This window comes from Primulina eburnea, chromosome 18 (genome assembly GCF_022965805.1).
Source record: "Primulina eburnea isolate SZY01 chromosome 18, ASM2296580v1, whole genome shotgun sequence".
Classification (NCBI taxonomy): Eukaryota; Viridiplantae; Streptophyta; class Magnoliopsida; order Lamiales; family Gesneriaceae; genus Primulina; species Primulina eburnea.
The window spans coordinates 3,876,098-3,897,795 of NC_133118.1; the positions used below are offsets into that span (position 1 = coordinate 3,876,098).

Consider the following 21,698-nt stretch of genomic DNA (forward strand, 5'->3'; position numbering starts at 1 on the left):
AAATATTCAATTTATTTTGATGGCATTTTCGTAAATAAGTTGAAAAATAATGAATTAATTTCAAGGGCAAAATGGTAATTATGTTATGGATTTTAACATAATTGTCCGAATATTAGCCCAAATGATTTGAAACTTGGATATGACATAGAAAACTCAAAGATATAGAAGTTTCATGTTTTGAGTTTTGGAAAATTTGATCGTTTGACTCGTCTAAAGAGATATACCGATAATAAAATGTTAAATATTATATATTATATTATATTATATTATTATTAATATAATACAATAATATAATATAATATTTAAAAAAAAAAAGAAAAAAAAAAAGAAAAAATGGATTGATAGGAATTCCACCGAACTCATTTGAAAGAATAGAGACGAGAGGCGAGAGACAGAGGAGATACAATTTTTTTTTTATTTTCTTTTCGATCGTGCGACTTATCGGTTTATCCAATCGACGAACCGACTTCAGTTTTGAGATCGTTGATACAAGGTCTTCGATTTGAGGTATAAATTTTATATTTTTGATGATGTTTGAAATTCGTCGATTTTTGGAATAAATCCGATAAATTGTTAAATCATACAGGAATTGAAGATTGTTGAATAGTGTATGATTTTAACGAAGAAAAGATGATTATAATGATGTTATTTTGAATTATTCTCAATTTATTATAATTAGAGAATTTTAATCATTTGATTGAGATTGAAGAATTATTTGTCGGTTATATATGCGGTAGAATAATCGGCAAGAAACTTGTATTCGAAGTCGAAATTGAATTATATTATGATTTCGATTTGATATGAAATTTCAAAGTTTCAAAAGATATTTGAAACTTATATTGTTGATATTGAATAATGTTATTGATTGAAATGGATATGTTATTGATGTAGATAGATTATTATATTGGTATTTTCAAGCTATATCAACTGGAACGAAGAATTGAGGTATGTTGCGACCGGGTAACATACGACAGGTATCTGTATTATATGATATATAATTGGATTGATTGGATTGGAATACGTGTCTATATGCCTATTGGGTGATTTGATGTGGCATACATGACATTATGATTTGAGTATCGATGTATAAAATAAATGTTTTGTTAACACACACCATTTGCTGCATACATCGATATATGACATGCACGTTGAGCTATGATCCTTGGATACCCTGATATGATTTGATTGGATTCCGGGGTTTGTGAACACAATGCTATGTTTGGTATTACATGACCCTTAAAACATAGACATTTGTGGCCTCATATGATTGGATATGAGATGTGGGATTGATGGCGCTTCGTCGACGCTATCATACGTGTATTCCCATATCGGCCGGTGTGCCACCTCGAGCATTGATTTGATTTGATAGCGATTCGATTGATTCTGACATGTGCTCAGTGGATGGACATATTACCTGATACCTCCACGACATACATGCATTGCATACCATATATCATTGTTTAGATATCTGTGGTATATATGATTGGTTGTTCCATACGGAGCTTTGCTCACCCCCAAGGGGGGCTGTTGTTGTCTTTGTGTGTGGACAATGGCAGGTACTCCAGGATATCAGGAGACCGGAGAGGGTACTTCTGGAGGGAGCCACAGCTTGGGCTGAGGTTTTATGTTTATGTCTTGTTCCCAGTATATATGTATATGTATTTATATACCGGGGCATGTCCCGAGGATATGATATGTTTGTATGTGATTAGTTTTGATTACGTGTGGGCGTGTTTTATGATTGAGATTAAATACTATTTTTAGTATTATAAATCTAGAAGAAATGTTTTGGGCACATCGTAAAGAAATTTTAAACTCGTTTTCCGCTGTAATTACTTAACCCTAATCAGATTGTATTGTAATAACGATTAGGAACTAAGGGCCCCACACACTGCTATGATCGAAGAGCTAGCTTATAGCTTTCACTTCATTGTTCAAGCTTTTGAACATAGGTTGAGTTCATACATTGAATGATTACCTATTCAAGACATACTACCAATTCCTTTGAAGCTGCTACCCTTAACGAAACGGGCTTGCTTGTTTTGGTTACCCATTGGGGTTTCAAACCTCTCTCTTTCAAAAGATTTTCAGTCCAAAAAACGAGTTCCTCGATCAGATCTATGCTAATGGAGCTTACTTCTTGTTTGCCCCCTATCTCTCCTTAGTAGCCTTTGTATGCTATATCTACTAAATTAAAGAACAAATGATTGGGGGATAAAGGCTCTAAAAGCTATGTAATTTTGCCACTCTAATGCCTGCTTCATTTGAAGAATCCCACTAATGGAAATCCAGACTCGACGTAAAGCTTAACCGTCAGATTGATTCGTTGAACATTTACTCTAACATCCACGACTCGAATGGTCATATTGTCGTTCTTTCTAAAATATAAATTTTGTTTTCTTATAATAATAAGTTGAATTGCTTCATGGACTTGTATCTCAACTTGCTTTCCCTAGGGTCAATTGGTCCATCGTTCCTTGGATATTGTTACCACATCTTTGATGCCACTTACCCAATTTTTTCAAGACCCTATGGTCATGGTTATGCAGTATTCTTCGAATAATATATTTTTCATGGCATTAAAAATAATGAAAGATTGTTATCAAATTAAATAAATAATGGTAAAAGAAGAATTATAAATAAATACCTAAAGAATTATACAATAGATTTATGAGATGAGCCATGAGTGCTCCAAATCGGGGTCGCAATTCTTCGCAGAGCCGTTATTATCGCCTCACTCTAAAGATTATTTATGGAAAACACGGTAGGTTTGACACTACCTGTGGAAGTAGTGCCCCCACAGGATCTAGGCCATTGATTTTCAAGAAATTGGTGGACCACATAAAGAAATTGGTGGACCCCATATATGGGTAGGGTTGACCCGTCTCACAGATTGAGATCCGTGAGACGGTCTCACATGAGACCTACTCTAAATCTGGACATTTGATCTTTTCATGGGGGAGTGCCCCACAAGGTAGGATGAAATCTTCCGGAAAACACCCAATATTGGTCAGTATATATGTGTGCGTGTATACATACATACATACATACATACATACATACATATATATTTATATATATATATATATATATATATATATATATATATATATATATATATATATATATATATATATGAGTAGGTCTCTTGTGAGACGGCCTTACGAATCTTTATCTGTGAGACGAGTCAACCCTACCGCTGTTCACAATAAAAAGTAATACTCTCAACATAAAAAGTAATATTTTTCACGGATGATCAAAATAAGAGATCTGACCCACTAAATTGATCCGTAAGAACATCTCAAATGAATTTTGTGAAAATATATTTACAATAATGACATTCCATTTCATATTTTTACTCTAAAATTGACATAACAATCTTTCCTATTTTGAGTAATAAATGTGAAACTTCAATACTTTAAACTATAAAATTGTAAAAAGCTATGTTTTTATCGTGTTTCTAACATATACAAATATCGTTGTTTAAGAATATATCTCTTTCAATAATTATATTTCTTGAAATTAATGATAATTGAACAAACAATCATGTCTCTGATATCAACAGTAACACTTTTGTGTGTTGTTTTATAAAAAAAACTATAACCGTTGAAATAATAATTTGATTGGGATAATAATATATCAATCTTTTGAAGCTAGCAAATGAGCATCTAAAAGTCCATATAGCCGTTGTAAAAGGTCCACAATTTTGACTATTAAATTCTATAACCGAAATAAAAGTAATTCAATTAGCATTCCAAAATATTCCACTCACAAACTCCCCATTTTAATGGCACATGGTATAAACACAGAGAGTACATGAAGCCAAGTGATAAAAGTTGTTGAAAGTAATAAATAAAAATAATTGGAACGTGATTCTTAGATTGTTGCACGATTTTTAAGAGATTGAAGCTCAGCTCAATTACAATTACCACCAACTATAATTTTTGATGAAACGGAAAGTATTCGAACCTGCGATTGTTATCAAAGTTAAGCTTACTTGTTCAATTTTCATTTGTTGAAAGTAATGTGATTATTACGATGAGAATTTTTCGGGAGAAACAACTGTTCTTGGTGAGAGAGAATCGAAACTTTACATTTGAGATACATAATATGGATGATTTAAAAGACACCAAAAGCTCTAATGAGATCGTCTTACATGTTACTTTTGTGAGATACTTCTCCTATCTGACTTTATCTATGAAAAATATTACATTTTATACTAAAAATATTACGTTTTAATCCGAGTATGTATTGAGTCGACCGATCTCACAAAAAACTTACTCTTTAAAAAATTAAATTTAAACATTTATTATTAACTACGATTCTTAGTAGAATAACATACGCTCGATCTTACAAAACTTATGGTAGAGTCTTTATACTTAGGCTTTAAAAAGTACAAAGAAGAGTAGCATATAATTAGTAACATTAAAGAAACTTAGAAAGGGAGATTCTCTTGGATTGTTGCGTTTTGGTAGGTTAAATAATATACTTTGCTCCTTATACATTCATTCATGTCACCATCTATTTTATTTTAATTATAAATCCTTAATTAATTTGAATACTAATCAGTATATTATTAATTAATTTGAATACTAATCAGTATATTATAAGTCATTGTCAAGGCACATACAAAAGTTCAATTACTAAGCTTTCTTTATAAATTATTTTAAAATTAATTAAAATGTTAAAAAAAACTTATTAATTAATTTTATATACTTTAATGATTATATGAATAAATAAAATAATCTCCATAAATTATATTATAAAAATTGATGTAAATTTGGCTATGTTAAAATAAAATTAATGAAATTTTAAATTAGAAATACTATCATAAATTGAAACAAAATTATATCATTTATTAAAAAAATTTATCCATTTCTTTTGTAAAATTCATAGAGTGATACCAATTTATAATTTAGTTACACATTATTATTTACCTATAATTTTCTATTATATTGTGTATTTAATAAATTTTGAAAAAAAATTAAGTCATGTTTGTGTTGAAATTGTGTAAGATTAGCTAGCAGATTGTTAGTTCTTATGAATTGATGATAATTATTAATTTGAACATTTAATAACTATTGAATAAATGACAAAAACTTGTTTGAGACGGTCTCACGAGTCGTATTTTGTGAGACGAATCTCTTATTTGAGTCATGCATGAAAAAATATTAATTTTTATGCTAAGAGTATTATTTTTTAGAGTGAGTCTCATGTGAGACTGTCTCACGGATCATAATCTGTGAGACGGGTCAACAATACACATATTCACAATAAAAAATAGTACTTTTAGCATAAAAAGTAATACTCTTTTATGGGTGAGTCAAATAAGAGATCCGTCTCACAAATAATACCCGTGAGACCGTCTCACATAAGTTTTTGTCTATTTTTTTATTGTGAATATCAGTAAGGTTGACTCGTCTCACGGATAAAGATTCGTGAGACCGTGTCACAAACGACCTACTCTAAATAAATTGATGAATACATTTTAAATCTCTTAAATTTAGTGATATTTGATTGATATTAGAAGATAATTTTTCAGGTTTTTAATCTATACTAGCAATCAAATTTCAAAGTGCTGCAAGGTTCAAGGACGCATAATTTTTTATAAGATCGTTTAATATGTCAATTTTGTGAGATAAATTTCTATCCAACCCGATCCAACTTATTTTTTATGTTAAAAATATTAATTTTTATTTTATATATAAGATATAAATATGTACAATCGTCCCACGATGTCAGTATTATTATTTTCTGGAAAACACCATCGATGGTGTAAGCGCGAGCCCTCACGTTGATTCCGTGCACCTCCCCGCACATTAAAATTACTCCTCATCCTTTCAAAAACTCAAATTGAATTTTAAAAAATTTACTGCAAAATCCGGTCCCCTCCTTCTCGCCTACTGTCTCCTCTCGCCGACGTAGTAACGGTTAGTTCAGTATACGAGGCGGCTCCGCCGGACGTGCGACGGAGAAGGTTTCTAAAATCTCATGCTCTGTGTCGTTTATTGATCAACTCACTGTGTATGCGGCGCTGAACGAGCGGAGATTTCCCCCTCTTTTTATTTTCTGGAGTATTCGTTCTCTGTAGAGGTTCTGAAAACCCAAATGATTTGAATCGTTACTCTTTTCGCTTGTTCTTTTTTGTTTCTATGTTCGATTTGTTATCTTTGGGGTTGCTCGTCGTTGAATTTTTGAAGAGTTTTTTTCGATGAATTGCTGTTTTTCTTTCTTTGTTTTTTTTTTCACCGTGAAGGTATTTTTAGAAGGATCGGTAAACTTTGTGTGGGGGTTGAGACTAGTATGATTCGGTGAAATTGAGCTTTTAGGAGTTTGATAGGAGTTTGAAACTGCTTCATTTCTTGTTTTTATGAAGGAGGCGTAATGTGGAACATGAATGTCATTTCTCGGAGGTTTTTTTAAGCTATGATATTTTTTTTGTCCGAAGTTTGGAAATTTGATGTCTAAGCTGGTAGAGGATTTTTCTCGTTTTTTAGTACACTAGGGATATTTATTGCACAGAAAGGCGATTTGTGTCCATTTGTCTTCCCGATTAGCTTGTGGATGAGATTAATCTAATCCACAAGCTAATCGGGAAAAAAATTGGTTTTTTCCATTTGTCATCCCGATTCTATGCTATACTTGACCTCATTATGTGTTTTAGATTTTTGTGGGATTTGATTAAATTCTCATGTTTTAGCAACGGAATGCAGTTTTTGCAACCTCTTTGTTTTTATTCCGAATCTGTGGTGTGCTGAACTTGATCTTATGTGTGTTTTATATCTTTGTGACAGAGAATCGAGATGATAGGATCTTTACTGACGAGAGGACTTTTGTACGTCTCCTTTTTCTGGCAGATAAAAACTAAACCCCACTACATTTCCGTTGCACAAGTTTCTAAATTTCTGAGCATTTTGCAGGTTGATTTTGGGTTATGTGTATCCTGCATATGAATGCTATAAATCCGTGGAAATGAACAAGCCTGACATCGAGCAACTTCGTTTTTGGTGCCAATATTGGTATGCTGCATGTTTCATTTACTTAATTTAACAGTGCTTTAATGCAATTATCTGATTAATTTTCATCTCCAACTTTCAGGATCTTGGTCGCTTGTTTGACTGTTTGTGAATGGATTGGTGATATGTTTGTTGGCTGGTTAGTTTTCAATAACTGATACACTAATACTTTTTTACTTGGTTGTTACATTTTTTCCCCAGATTCTCATTGTAGTTCTAGCTTGTAAAATGTATTCAGGGTTCCTATGTATGGCGAAGCTAAGTTGGCCTTCTTTATATACTTGTGGTTCCCTAAAACCAAGGTCAATTTTCTATTTATGGAATATTGGTATTTTCTTCCTTCTGTATTGTATATTAATGTTTTCATTTACTAATGTATTTCAGGGAGCAACATATGTCTATGATTCCTTCTTTAGACACTATGTTGCTAAGCATGAAACAGAAATCGACCGTAGTCTGTTAGAACTGAGGACACGAGCTGGAGATATGGCTCTCTTGTACTGGCAAAAGGCTGCAAACTACGGGCAAACTAGAATTTTTTATGTTTTACAGTATATTGCTTCACAATCATCCCCCCCACAACGAGCTCAGGTATGAACTGGAATGTCTTTTTTCAAAGAGTATTCAGTGTTGTCAAGTGCAGCATAATGAAATTCAAAATTTTCAGACCAATTTCTTTTTTTGTCCCTTGTCCACTTATAGGAGCAGTTAGTTTCCTTGAATGAACTCTTTTCCAACATTCATGCCATGCACAAGTGTTGGTAGAAATTCTTTCCTGATTTGTCAAAGCAAAAGAAATGCCTCTTTTCTGCATCCAATCTGCCTTTAGTTCCTTGAGTGAAAATTCTGGCTAGTTTTATACTTTCAAAATAACTTGAACTGTTTAGGGCAAAGCTAAAGCAGTTGTTAATATTTAGTCGTGCTTTGAAACGACTCTTTTCCAGTCATTAGATGTGTGTATTCGGTGAAGCTTTTGCTTCCAAACAATATTCAACTTTAAACTCTTTCTACTCTTGAATATGTTAGCTTCACACTTGTTTTTTACAACTCCCGACTACCTTCAAGGACTTTTCCAGTACAATTTGATAGGGATCCAATTTTCTCTTTTTTCAAATGAACAAATGAACATATCCGATTTTAACTTTTTCAGCCATCTCAGCAAGGCACCAGAGTTCAGAAACCCGCTGCACCATTAAATCAAGGACCAGGTCTAACAACACAGCTGCAAGATGAACAACCCTCTTCTCCTGCTTTGAGTGATCACCAAGAAGATGCAACAGACAAAGCAGGACCTTCGGAAAATTCGAAACCTGCTCCCACCCCTGTCCCCCCTCCCGCAGTCCCAAAAGAGCTGAAAACAGCGCCGATGCAAGCCCTTATTGAAACTGTCAAAATTTCAGAAGAACTGGCAATGATGCAGGTTGATTCAGTGCCTTCAGCCAATGGAAGTGCTCAACCTCCTCCTCAAGACATGATATTGGACGGAGTAGAACGAATGACACGAGCCAGGCTTAGGAAAACACGTGCTCCCCCAAATCATCCGAATAAATAGATGTATTTCGAGTGTAGTTACGTTGTGTTGGTTAGCAGATATGTGATCAATGGATTCTTCATGCTTATGTAACATTACTCATTTCAAGTCCTTTATTCTTTTATATACAGAACCTTTGTTTGTATTTTTCTTGGGAAAAATTTTTCTTGTGCATTTTTCATATTGCTTTCTTCCTCAGTAGATGTAAATCAATCTTCATTCACAAAGTATATGTTTGTATATATTCCAACAAAAGGATTATTACAAGAAACAATCTATCAAGTATAATGAAAAGTTAATAAAATCAACACTATGGAAAATGATTAACTCAATGTGTACGTTTTAGCGATATTAATCGACAACTTAGTAAAAAAAATCAAACATGAAAAAATATTTATGACTTGTGATTAAAAAAAATTCAACTTAAGCATACAAGAAAATGCAAAATAAAAAAAGAAAAATTACTACAAAAACTATATTTATATGAGTGAGTCTCGTGTGAGACCGTTTTACGGATCTTAATCTGTGAGACGGTCAACCCTACCGATATTCACGACAAAAAGTAATACTTTTAGCATAAAAATTAATATTTTTTCATGAATGACCCAAATAATAGTTCCGTATCACAAATACGACTCGTGAGACCATCTGACACAAATTTTAACCTATTTATATATATATATATATATATATATATATATATATATATATATATATATATATATATATCAAATTTCCGACTTACCTAAAAATTTCTGAGTAAAAAAAATCAACAATTTCAAATGTTCTGAAAAACAAATATTTTTAAAACTGGGCTTGATAGGCCCAAAAATGGTCCTTAAAAGTCCAATCTATAAAAACTTGCAGTTGGGCCGAGAGCCGAAGCCTCTAATATTGGGTATTTAGTCAGGTCTCCGCCACTTGCGGCGCCGCCGGCGAGGTCCGCCCTATATTTCCGAACATTGGACACATACACCACCCGAAGATACAGCAGCAAGAATTGTTAAGTTCTGCCAAATATTTACGTAAGGCTCAATCTGTTTCTGCATTTTCTTTTTAATGAAACTCGCGATACTCTGTTTTAATTTTCTGAAGAATATCGATTTCTTCCGATTTTTCGCGTTTTATATTTAGCAATTCTTCTGTTTGACGGAATGCCGATGGTAAATTTTTGTCATGTTTTGTTGCATTTACTTTGGATGGATGATTTTTGCGCTGTATTATGTGTTTGTTGGAATGAATGGTGATTCAACAACTCGTGGGAGTGGATTTTTACTTAATCTATCCACGTTTTCTTACCTTTTGTAGATGTAAATGCCTTTAATTTGTTTCTTGATTTTCTTAAATAATCCTTCTGGAATCATTTTACTAGATTTGTCATTTGTAAGAGATGAATTTATGCTTATGGTTCTTTTGTTTGACCATTCATCTTAAGGCGTGCTTATGTTGTTTTTTTACTCACGTGTTTGGGTTTTCTTCACTGAGGAGCAAGTTATTGTCTTCTATAAGGTTTTTGCTTTAATATCAAGTATCCGTGTGGGTGAGGCATCATTTAAGATTCTCGTTGAGTTTGTTAATTTTTTTTTTAATTTTCCTGAAGTTTGTGGTGTTTATCTTTCAGTCTAGTCTAATGATGGTGGCATAAGCTGATGGTTTTTGATGCTGCTACTGCTAGAACATCTCTTATTAAAGGATTTCGGGCATACTCTTGTTTAATATTTCAAACAACTGGCCATCAGAGAGGTTTATGTACCATGAAAGAAATAGAAATAGATGGCTCCTCTGGTTTGTCCGATGTATCCGAAGAAATGTTAAACGTTTTATCTCCTGTTGCTGTGAGGTCTGACCCGAGAGCTTCCTCTTCAAATGTTCAATCGACCCCAGAAATTGAGAAGAAGTACGTTCATCGCATATATGACGCAATTGCTCCCCATTTTAGCTCTACTCGGTTTGCAAAATGGCCCAAAGTTCAACTGTTTCTTAACTCTTTGCCCTCAGGATCACTTATATTAGATGCAGGATGTGGAAATGGGAAATACTTGGGTTTGAATCCGAAATGCTATTTCATTGGTTGTGATATCAGTGCCCCCCTTATTGGTATATGTGCGGATAAGAGGCATGAAGTTTTAGTTGCTGATGCAGTAAATCTTCCTTACCGAACTGGATATGTTGATGCAGCGATTTCTATAGCAGTGTTACATCACTTAAGCACGGAATGTAGGAGAAAAAAAGCTGTAGATGAATTAATACGTGTTGTCAAGGTGGGTGGCCTTGTTCTAATTACAGTTTGGGCTAGGGAACAAGAGGATAAAGCTTTGGTTAGCAAATGGACTCCCATTCCTCAGAAGTACTCGGAGGAATGGATTGGGCCTGGAAGCCCCCGAATTCGCAGCCCTTCCTCTTCACTTGCTCTAGAAAGCATCCCAGAAAATGAGGAAAATGTTTCTGCGGAGACGTCGAAGTATATTCCTTCTGAGTTCCTAAAAGGTGAATTTTGTGAAGAAATGCATGCAGATTTTAGTTATGGAGATGATGCATTGGTTTCCAATAATAAAAAAAGCAGAGATTGTCATCAGGAGTATTTTGTTCCTTGGCACTTACCCTATCATCGAGCTGAAGTGAGTGGAGCTTCTGCCAATGCCATAGCTAATGGTTGGGCAAGGAAGATGACAAGAAGGGCGCTGTAGTCTATGACAGATATTATCATGTTTTTGGTGAAGGTGAACTTGAAAGGTTAGACCTCAGTTTATGTTTATCTTCCTCAGTTTGAATAATAATAATAATAATAATAATAATCTCTCAGTGATTTCTGCCTGTAATTAATAGCTAAATACTTGGCTCTAATCAACAGCATATTGTCAAAAACGATCCTCAGCTAGCATTTGTTTTTGCTGCTTGATTATCGTTGATTAACAGCTTTGTGATTTGCAATATTTGGGCAAATTTCCGCATTGACATTTATAGTCTGCCACTGTTTTGCTAAAGAACAGGCTTTCGGTCTTAATGTAATTTCCATTCTTTATGTATATTTTTTCCATTTGGGCTGAACCACTGGTGAAATCTTGGGAAAAAATAATGGAAAAGATTCATGGAGTCAATGAAGGCTGGGGGCCGTAGTTGTGGAGACTGAGATGATTCAACACATCCTGTTTTTCTTGTCTTACCCCTCTACGAATAGTCCCCACATTTTTTTACTAGAATTCCTCTGTTGAACATCTGGTCCATCCCTAGCCTCTTTTCTTCTGTTGCACTGGGGAATTCTGTCTACCAAGAATAAAATTGCAAGTCTTTGCATTCTTTCTTTTAATTCTCATTTCTGTCCACCCTGTGGGTCAAGGCGAGAATAAACAGCTTTTTTGGTGAAAAAATAAACTTCAAATTTCGAGAGTTTGTTGACTGACACAAGTTAAAGTCCTCCCCTACTTTTTTTTATTACAACATTGGGGTGGGGTAGGGGAGTTTTTTGCTTTTACATGGGTTTGAAAGACTAAAGTTGTTACATCTAATGTGTTGTTTACTCTGCAGGTTGGTGTCTGGTGTGGATGGTGCTGTCATCGTCGATAAATTTTACGACAAATCAAACTGGTGCATTATCCTTGAGAAAACTTAATCTCTGGACCGGTGATCATGTTCAACCTCGAGCAAATAGAGGTTTTTAGATGCATGGGAGACTTCGAGAATTTGATGGTGCAAAGGATATTTTTGTGAAATACTGAATCAGAGATGGGAAAGCGGTAAAAACATACATTGAAGAATGAGATTGTAATATTTGGTTTACATTACAGATTTCAAAAAATGTAACCAATCAATGCTGAATGTAGTTCAAATGTCAAAAAATTGCTTTTCATTGGGATGTGATCAATGAAGATGGGGTGATTCAATGTGTTTTGGGCAGAAGGTTCCTATTTTTACAGAACCGTGAATATGATTTTTGGTTTACACGTTCAAAATTCTATAATCGATGGTTTCAATTAGGGGTGGGCATTTATCTTCGGGTACCCGATCCGACCCGATCGTGGTCTGGTATTTTTGTAAAAACGGGTTCGTTGGGTACCCGACATTATCGGGTTCGGGTAAGTTTACCGATACCCGATCGGGTATCGGGTATCCGATATTTTTTTTAAACTTTTTTTATGGGTCTATCCGATCTATTCAATTAAAAAATACTATGTATTTTTTTGTGGCTAGTCATAACCCTATATAATGACAAATGACTAATCATAAAATGATATAATGACATGACTTTTTGTGAAATGTGAAAAATACATTTGTTTTTTTAATTTACTAGTCATAATATGATATACTGACTAGCCATAACTCGATATAATGATATGATTTTTTGTGAAATTTGAATAATACATATATTTTTTTTAAAAAAATAAATTAAAAAATGGTTTTTTTTTCAGGTACCCGACTGCTGGGTACCTGAAAATACCCGAAAATTTCGGATACCCGACATGATCAGGTTGGTGTCAGGTACCCGAAATTTCTGGTACCCGAACCCGAAAACCCGATCCGCGCCCACCCCTAGTTTCAATCTCGAAACTTGAAGTTCCAGTTTATTCTGTTTGGATATGGTTTCGATTTTGATTCTAAATTATTTTCATCTTGATCTGGTTGTACTTTGAACTAATTTGATTTATTTATTCATATTTTAAAGGTAAAAAAATAATGAGATCAAACTAATGAATTATTAAAAAATTATAGCATATCATATAATGAATATTTACTTTTTTATTAAAAAAATAAAATAAAATAGGCATTACATTTAATTTATATAAATATTAATATTTTCACTCATATTTTCCCAAAATTTCACCATTTACATATAGATTGTTTGCCATATTTATTCTTCCATTTTATTATTATTATACGCATTACATTATTTTGTTACTTTGGTGATATATATTTATGAAATTTTATACTATAATAAAATGCTTTGATAATTATAAATTTGTAACTTTTGAATTAGTATTTAGTTATAAATATAATTCGTTTAATATTTTTCAATTAAATATGTTTTTTTAGTATATATTTCCAGTTTTATATATAATTATTTTTAAGAAAATATTTTTATGTATTCTATATTCATGAAAATATACACTCATATTTTCCCAAAATTACACCGTTTAGTTATTGAACATCTAATTAGTTATTTTTATTTTAAAAAGTAACATATATTGAAAATAAAAAATTCTACTTACTAATATTGTTTTTAGACATGATTTCAATCATCTAAATTATTTGTAACCATTCCTTCTGAAAAAAATATTTATTTCGATTTTTTTAAATTTCCAAATTGAAATATTTTTTACTTAAAACAAAGATGATTTTTTAATTAACAGGTTAAAAAACAATAAATTAGTATTCTCTCCAATGGACAAAATCAATATTAGTCAAAATTTTCCACTTGTTTGAGAAAATGCTGTGTAGATGTTAGATATATCATAAGCGAGGGTTGACGCCTTCTAGTGTTCACATCATCGCATGAATCTTCAATGTGTTGCGGAGTCGATTCGATATATATATGAGACCTTCCCGACCCTTGCAATGATGGGAAAGGACCCCTCATAATTTCCTTTCCCGGCTTTGGCAAGGAGTTCGAGGTGACATACATTTCTGATCATCTAACTGTAAGTGAATTTTTCATCGACTTCAGCTCATAGAATATAGTTGCTTCCTGAGGTGCTAATTGTTAGAACTTTTTAAATCTAATGGATAGTTACGTAGTCTGATTTAACAAAATTCAAGAAAAAACTAAATATTCAAAAGAAATTTTTTTCTAAGAGTCCAACTGACAACATAACCAAACTGATAGTGTAAGTGGCATATTGATAGATAAACTAATCAAATCACAATTGATAGAGCTTAAAAGACAGTCTACTTCAGTCGACTAGTCAGCACAAATCAAAACATTCTCTGAAAAATATCAGAATACTCAGTGATTAATAATCAGATTCCAACTGAAATTCAGATGAAGTTTTCTTAACCAAGATTCATTGATTCTCAACAGAATGTCAGGATTCACGACACTACCAGAATATGTCAGAAAAAACGATGACATGACAATAATGACATTTGTATTTGGAAACGAATATATGACTTAAAAATATTATCGTTACAGATGAAGTCTATAAATAGACCGGTTTGACAAACTTTAATAGAGCTCTCCAATTCTCTGAATTAACTGATCTATTGTATCTTCTTGAAAAACTTTTTGCGAGCCAAACTGATACACCGATAAGTTATTATCTGATCATTTAATGATCAATTTTTGCTTAGAATTTCTTTGTGAAATCTGTGTAATTGAAAGTAAGAAGTCTTACTGTTCATTTTGATTAAGATTGAGATTTACTAAAAGTTAAATAGGCAGTGTTAAGTTCTACTGAAGTCGGTGATTTCAAATTGTTTGTAGTTACCAAAATCTTTTAGTGCAGTATTTTCGCGAGGAATAAGAAGTGACGTAGGAGTATTGAAGTTTCTGAAAATCCAGAAACAAACTCGTGCCAAATTTCTTTTCAGTTTACCTTCTTTACCTCTCATTTGATAACCCAACTGATTTTTGATAAGTCATTTTGTTCAAACTGTTTCAGCCAGTATAGTTTCGCACAATTCTTATTTTTGACTTACTGAGAACCCAACTGACAAAAAATTAATTTCAATGTTGCTAATCCAACCGAAATTTTTGCAGCAATTCTTTCTAAATTTATTTTCGATCCTAACAAATAGTATCAGAACAGATTATTTATTGTCTCTGAACATTATTCAATCAAATAACCTCATTTAGTAAAATCCCGATGTTCTCCAAGGATGATTTTGATGATTGGAATATTAGAATGAAGTCTATCTTAATTGCTCAAGATGATGACATGTGGTTTGTCATCACAAATGGTCCGATGAAGATTTTAAAAGCAAACACTTCCATTGCCATCAGTGATGGTGCTTCACAAATGATAGAAAAACCAGAATGGAACGAACAAGTGAAGACAAGAAGAAAACCAATTTAGATAATGTGGATAAAAACATTCTATACAAGACACTGAACAAAAATATTTTCAGCAAGATTAAGATGTGTCCTACTTCCAAGGACATATGAGAGAAAATGATATAATTATGTGAAGACAATGCTAAAACAAAAGAGAATAAACTGTCAGTTGCTATTAAAAAAATTGACAATATCAAGATGGAGGCTAGAGAATCTACGTCACATTTCGATGAAAGAGTGAGCAACATCATTATTGAACTAGCTGCTCTTGGCAAAGAATATGACAACCGAGAAATATTCTTAAAAGTTATGATAGCACTCCCAAGAGAATGAGATGTCAAAATAATGGCAATGCGAGAATCGAAGGACCATAATGTCACTGTTTGTGAATAAATTTGGAAAGTTCATAAGGAATAATCATGGCAATGTCCAAAACCCAAGTAGACACAATCACCACAAAAAAGAGCCCATTGATGAGGACAATTTGCATTTTAAACAGAAGGAAACTCTAGCATTTCATAGACCACTATACCAAGCCAAAGAAGGATGAAATGAGGTCAACTGACAAAGAAGGCCTATCTCATGACAAGAATTCCAAGTATGAGAGGAGGTCATTTAGAAAGAGAAGAAACTGGAAAGTGTTGGTGGCTGAAGACAGCAAGGCCGAGTGGGCTGATTTTGAGACTCACTCATCCGAGCCAGATTGCTTCATCAATGAGAGTGATGTAGATGTGATATAGTGCCTCATGGCCGATACTGAGTTGGAATCTACCTATGATGAGATATTTGACTTTAGTTTAAATTATTTTATATGAGATGATCTCATATGTGCAATCAATAACATGATAACAGAGTACAAGATACTTTCTCAATTATTCGAGGAATTCAAATCAAAGCAAGTAAGCCTAACTAACAATGATATTGAGCCTAACCGGGAATAGTCAGGTGAAGTGTTAGGTCTAAAGGTAGAAGTTACAAAGCTGATAAATGAGAATGAAAGAGTACTAAATGAGCATTACCTGCTTATTTCTAAGAATAAGAAATTACCTGAATTGATTGGTATTTGGAACAAGTCGTCCATGAGTCCTGAGAAAATGCAGGAGTTGCAGAATTACTCAGGAGACGAAAACGGTCTTAGCTTCAGCAGGTTTGATAGAAACCCCACTGTATCACACAATCGAAACTGAACATGTGCAAATGGAAATATATTCACTTTTTGAAGTCCAGTAAGATATATGAATATCAGAAGCCTAGTTGAGAAACCTGTCAAACTAATTAATAAAGACAAAAATTTTGGTATTAGGTATACACCAGAGAGTCCCTCTGTCAAGCCCAAATGGTCTGACAACATATTCAATCAAGCAAGACTGACAAGTGCAATATTTGCATTCATTGACATTAAAATCCATTTTGAATTATACTTGTTTCGAACAGAATTATGCGTTTTTGGTTTTTTTTTGTTGTCATTTCAGGAATGGAGAAAATAGTGGGCACGAAACCAAGCAGACTAAGAAAACAGAGAAGTGCACAGCCGCGAGCACGCCATCGGACAGAGGTGCACGCGTGCATACATGCAGAAATTCGGGCAGAGGCGCGCGTGCGGTCGCGCAACTCACGCGCAACCGCGCGCACATGAACATAGGCGAGAGACCAGCAGCTTGCGCGCCACCGCGCGCGTGCAGACATGAGCCACCGGGCAGAAGCTTGCGCGCGACCGCGCGAGCCGAGCGTCCAGAAAACTATAAATTGCAGGTCCTAGGTCAGAACAAGAATCGGCCGCCGTGAGAGAAATTGACACACGAGAGCCGCAGAACACATGCACAACCGGGAAAGACGGACGAAGAGAGATCACGAAGACGAAGAACAACGAATCCGAGGACGGAGACGCCACTTCTGATTTTTCATCTCTTCTTCCGCTTCTTTATTTTACTGTGTTGTGATGTCTAAAACGTGGAACATGTCTTGTTTTCGCTTGGATTTCGTGATGAACTAATTTTCTAGTCTAGAGAATGATGTAGCTTTGTTGATACGATGATTTGACACAGTAGTTTATTTGATTGAATTCCGCTCTTGTTTAATTGTGTTATCTGTGTTTATTTCACTGCAATTTACTGGTCATAAATTGTATATTGTTTGATTAAGTCTATAACTCGGGAGAGGGACTAGGATTATATATCATTAGAAACACATCATTGAATGTTTATAGCGTTCGGAAGGCGTATAACTTTAGCGAGTCTTAGGTAAGAACATTGTTTGCATATATCAATGAAACTTAGATTTTAATTAGGAATATTAGAATCGAAGTTTGATTGGTACAGTTTATTCGTCACTTGGAAAAGAGGGAATAAAATAATTGAGTGTTCTTAGCCATTAAATAATTGGAATTCAGGAATATAAATTTAACTGGGAATAATTTTCATGAAAACTTGATGAAATCATTTCTCTAGATATTTTCTCTCATTGTTATTTCTCAATTCGGTGATTAGATTAATCCTTTGTTTTCAATTAATTCGATCAAGCAAACCAACCTTTTAATTGATTATTATAAATAAAATTGAGACTATTTTAATTACAAGAACTGATATACATTTTTATACACACTCTTCAGTGGGATCGACACTTGTGCTCAAAATTACATTTTACTATAACTTGACGTCGTGCGCTTGCGAACATTCAAGAAAACACGCAACAAGTTTTTGGCGCCGTTGCCGGGGAGTGTCAAATTTGAATTTATATCAGTATTTTACCAATTAGTCTAGATTTTAATTTAGAGCTTTTATTTTTTATTTTACTTTATATTGATTGAGTTTTTTTTTTGTTTTTTTTTGTTTGACAGTGCATGCTAAGATCGCAAAACTCTGACTCGCTTAACTTTGATCCGGAGATCGAAAAAACTTCTAGAAGATTAAGAAAAGCAAGAAGAGAACAGATACAAGCAATGTCTGAACACAGAGAAAATGACAGAAAAATCCTGCCAGAGGCTATTCCTATCAGAGATCACTTCCGACCAGTGATCAACAATCATTACTCTGGTATTGCAAGAGGGACCATCAATCCCGATAATTTCGAGTTGAAGCCTGGTCTAATCAATATGGTTCAGCAAAACCAGTTTGCTGGAAAAGCCACTTCTGATCATCATCTTCATTTGAGGACCTTCTTGGAGATAACGGATACGGTAAAGATTAATAATGTTCCTGATGATATTATTAGAATGCGTTTGTTTCCGTTTTCTCTCAGGGATCAAGCAAGAGGATGGCTCCAATCGCTTCCTTTGGGAAGTATCACGACATGGCAGGAGCTGGAGACAAAATTTCTGGAAAAGTACTTTCCCCCTGCAAAGTCTGCATAGTTGAAGATTGAGATTAGCACGTACATGCAGACTGATTTTGAGCAATTGTATGAGGCATGGGAGAGATACAAGGAGCTGTTGAGGAAATTCATGAACCATGGTTTTGAGAACTGGGTGCAAATTGAATTATTCTACAACGGTCTAAATGGGCAAACAAGAGGAACAGTGGATGCCGCAGCTGGTGGCACGATCTTTGCTAAATCTCCCGAGAAAGCTTGTGACTTGCATGAACAGATGACGATAAATAGCTACCAGTGGCCGTCTGAAAGGATAGGAGTAAAAAGGACAGCTGGAGTTTATGCTGTGGATCCTATTACGTCGCTCACTGCTCAGGTATCTGCATTGACCACTCAAATAACAGCGATGAATAAGTGAGCACATCAGAGACCGAGAGTCCATCGACTGTTGCTGAAGAACAATCTATTCCTGAAGAAGCTCAGTACATCAACAACAGAAATTTTGGAGGATTCGGAGGATATCGAGGTAACCCTCCCCCTAATACTTATCATCCAGGATTAAGAAATCATGAAAATTTTTCTTATGCAAATAATAAAAATGTGGTGAATCATCCACCGGGGTTCAATACATCAAAGGGGGAACGAAAGCCTTCATTTGAAGATTTAGTGGGAACTTTTGTTGCCGAGTCTGGTAAGAGAATGGCAAGGACTGAGTCTCGTCTTGACAACATGGAGACTCACATGGGAAATATGGGTGCCACAATGAAATCTTTGGAGACGCAAATCGGGCAACTGGCCAATGCCTTGAGGGATCAGAACAGGGGTCAATTTCCAAGTAACCTGGAGGTTAACCCTAAAGAGCAGTGCAAGGCAGTCACGTTAAGGAGTGGAAAAGAGTTAGAGGTGCAAAGTTCCAAGGAGGGAATGGACAACGAGAAGACAGTTGAAGAAGAGGAAACTGAGGTATCTAAAGCTGAAGTTGAAGTTGAACAACCTCCAGTATTTAAGCCAACTCTTCCATACCCGAGAGGTTCAAAAAGAAAAAAATTGGATGATCAGCTTGCAAAATTTTTGGAGATCTTTAAGAAGATACACATCAACATACCATTTGCTGATGCTTCGGAGCAAATGCCAAATTATGCAAAATTTATTAAATATGTGATGTCTAAGAAGAGGAAGTTGCAGGATTTTGAGACTGTGAAACTGACTGAAGAATGTAGCGCCATCCTGCAAAAGAAACTACCACAAAAATTAAAAGATCCAGGGAGTTTTACTATTCCTTGCTTTATTGGTGGTTCTAAATGTAGTAAAGCTTTATGTGATTTAGGAGCAAGTATTAATTTAATACCATTGTCTATTTACATGGAATTGGAGCTTGGAGAGATTAAACCAACTACTATCACCTTACAACCTGCAGACAAAAGTCTCACGTATCCACGAGGGATAGTCGAGGATGTACTGGTAAAAGTAGATAAATTTATTTTTCCTGCTGATTTTGTGATTCTAGATATGGAAGAAGATCATGATGCTCCATTAATCTTTGGGAGACTATTTCTGGCAACTGGAAGGACATTGATAGATGTGCATAAGGGTGAACTTACCTTGAGAGTTGGTGGAGAAGCAGTCATTTTTAACATCTATCACGCTATGAAGGGATCGAATGAGGTAAGCACTTGTAAAAGTATTGATATTAAAGACTCATGTATGTCTCTTGAATGTGCAGGAACTAGGGATCCATTGGAGAGCTGTTTGCTAAGTGCTGCAGGAACTGTTGATGAAGACAATTGGGAGGTGAAAGAGCAACCGGTGGCTCTTGAGGCACTGCAGAAAGAAAAGAGAAAAGATGCACCGCTTGAAGAGTTGAATGTAAATGAGAAAGTTGAGGTAAAACCACATTCCCCTGGCTTGAAAGAACTACCAAGACACCTTTGCTATGCATTTTTAGGTGAGAAGTCTACATATCCGATAATCATCTCTTCCTCTCTTACATGTACTGAAAAAGATAAATTATTGAGATTATTGAGGAAATTTAAAACTGCTCTAGGATGGTCGATTTCTGATATTAGGGGAATTAGCCCTACTATATGCATGCATAAAATTTTAATGGAGGAATCTTATACTCCTTATGTGGATCCTCAGAGGAGATTGAATCCAGCAATGAAGGAAGTTGTAAAAAGTGATGTGCTAAAATTATTAAATGCTGGTATAATTTATGCCATTTTTTTATAGTAGTTCGGTATCTCCTGTACAAGTTGTGCCTAAAAAAGGTGGAATAACTGTGGTTAGAAACGAAAATGATGAGCTGATATCTACTCGTAGTGTAACTGGTTGGCGAGTATGTATTGATTATAGAAAGTTGAACAATGCTACATGTAAAGATCATTTTCCACTGTCTTTTATTGATCAAATGATTGATAGACTTGCTGGCTATTGTCATTATTGCTTTTTAGATGGTTATTTAGGTTATAACCAAATTGATATAGCGCCAGAAGATCAGGAGAAGACTATTTTCACGTGTCCCTATGGCACGTTTTCTTTTAGGAGAATGCCGTTTGGCCTATGCAATGCACCTGTCACTTTCCAGAGGTGCATGATGGCCATATGTGCAGATATGATGGAGGAAATAATGGAAGTCTTCATGGATGACTTTTTGGTATTTGGTTCATCGTTTGATCATTGTTTACATAACATATCCCTTGTTTTGCAGAGATGTCAGGATAAGAACTGTAGTGACCCGTTCCAGAATCACCTACTAATCAAGAACTAAGCATGCAATTAACTTAATTAAAAACAATCAGAGATAAAAGCGGAAAGTGGTCAACCAACGATAGTTATACAACCCAAATTATATCCAGAACAA

The 21,698-nt window shown here is 34.5% G+C and overlaps 2 protein-coding genes across 3 annotated transcripts; both read left to right on the forward strand.

Moving 5' to 3' along the window:
- The first annotated feature begins 5,847 nt into the window (after positions 1–5,847).
- On the forward strand, positions 5,848–8,728 carry LOC140819861 (putative HVA22-like protein g). 2 transcript variants are annotated; one of them, XM_073180105.1, is made up of 7 exons: positions 5,848–5,977; positions 6,795–6,835; positions 6,921–7,019; positions 7,099–7,155; positions 7,255–7,318; positions 7,401–7,607; positions 8,167–8,728. In XM_073180105.1, the coding sequence occupies exons 2-7, from the start codon at positions 6,804–6,806 to the stop codon at positions 8,566–8,568; spliced, it is 861 nt and encodes a 286-aa protein (XP_073036206.1). In that variant the 5' UTR covers positions 5,848–5,977; positions 6,795–6,803; the 3' UTR covers positions 8,569–8,728. The 2 variants fall into 2 exon arrangements, with proteins under 2 accessions (XP_073036206.1, XP_073036205.1); XM_073180104.1 differs by having other exon boundaries at positions 5,849–6,093.
- Positions 8,729–9,399: 671 nt separating this feature from the next.
- LOC140819723 (tRNA (carboxymethyluridine(34)-5-O)-methyltransferase) lies at positions 9,400–12,428 on the forward strand. Its single transcript, XM_073179904.1, is given in 4 exon segments — positions 9,400–9,572; positions 10,169–11,199; positions 11,202–11,280; positions 12,073–12,428. Coding segments are annotated over 3 exon segments (1,167 nt in total). The 5' UTR covers positions 9,400–9,572; positions 10,169–10,196; the 3' UTR covers positions 12,158–12,428.
- Positions 12,429–21,698: the final 9,270 nt, after the last annotated feature.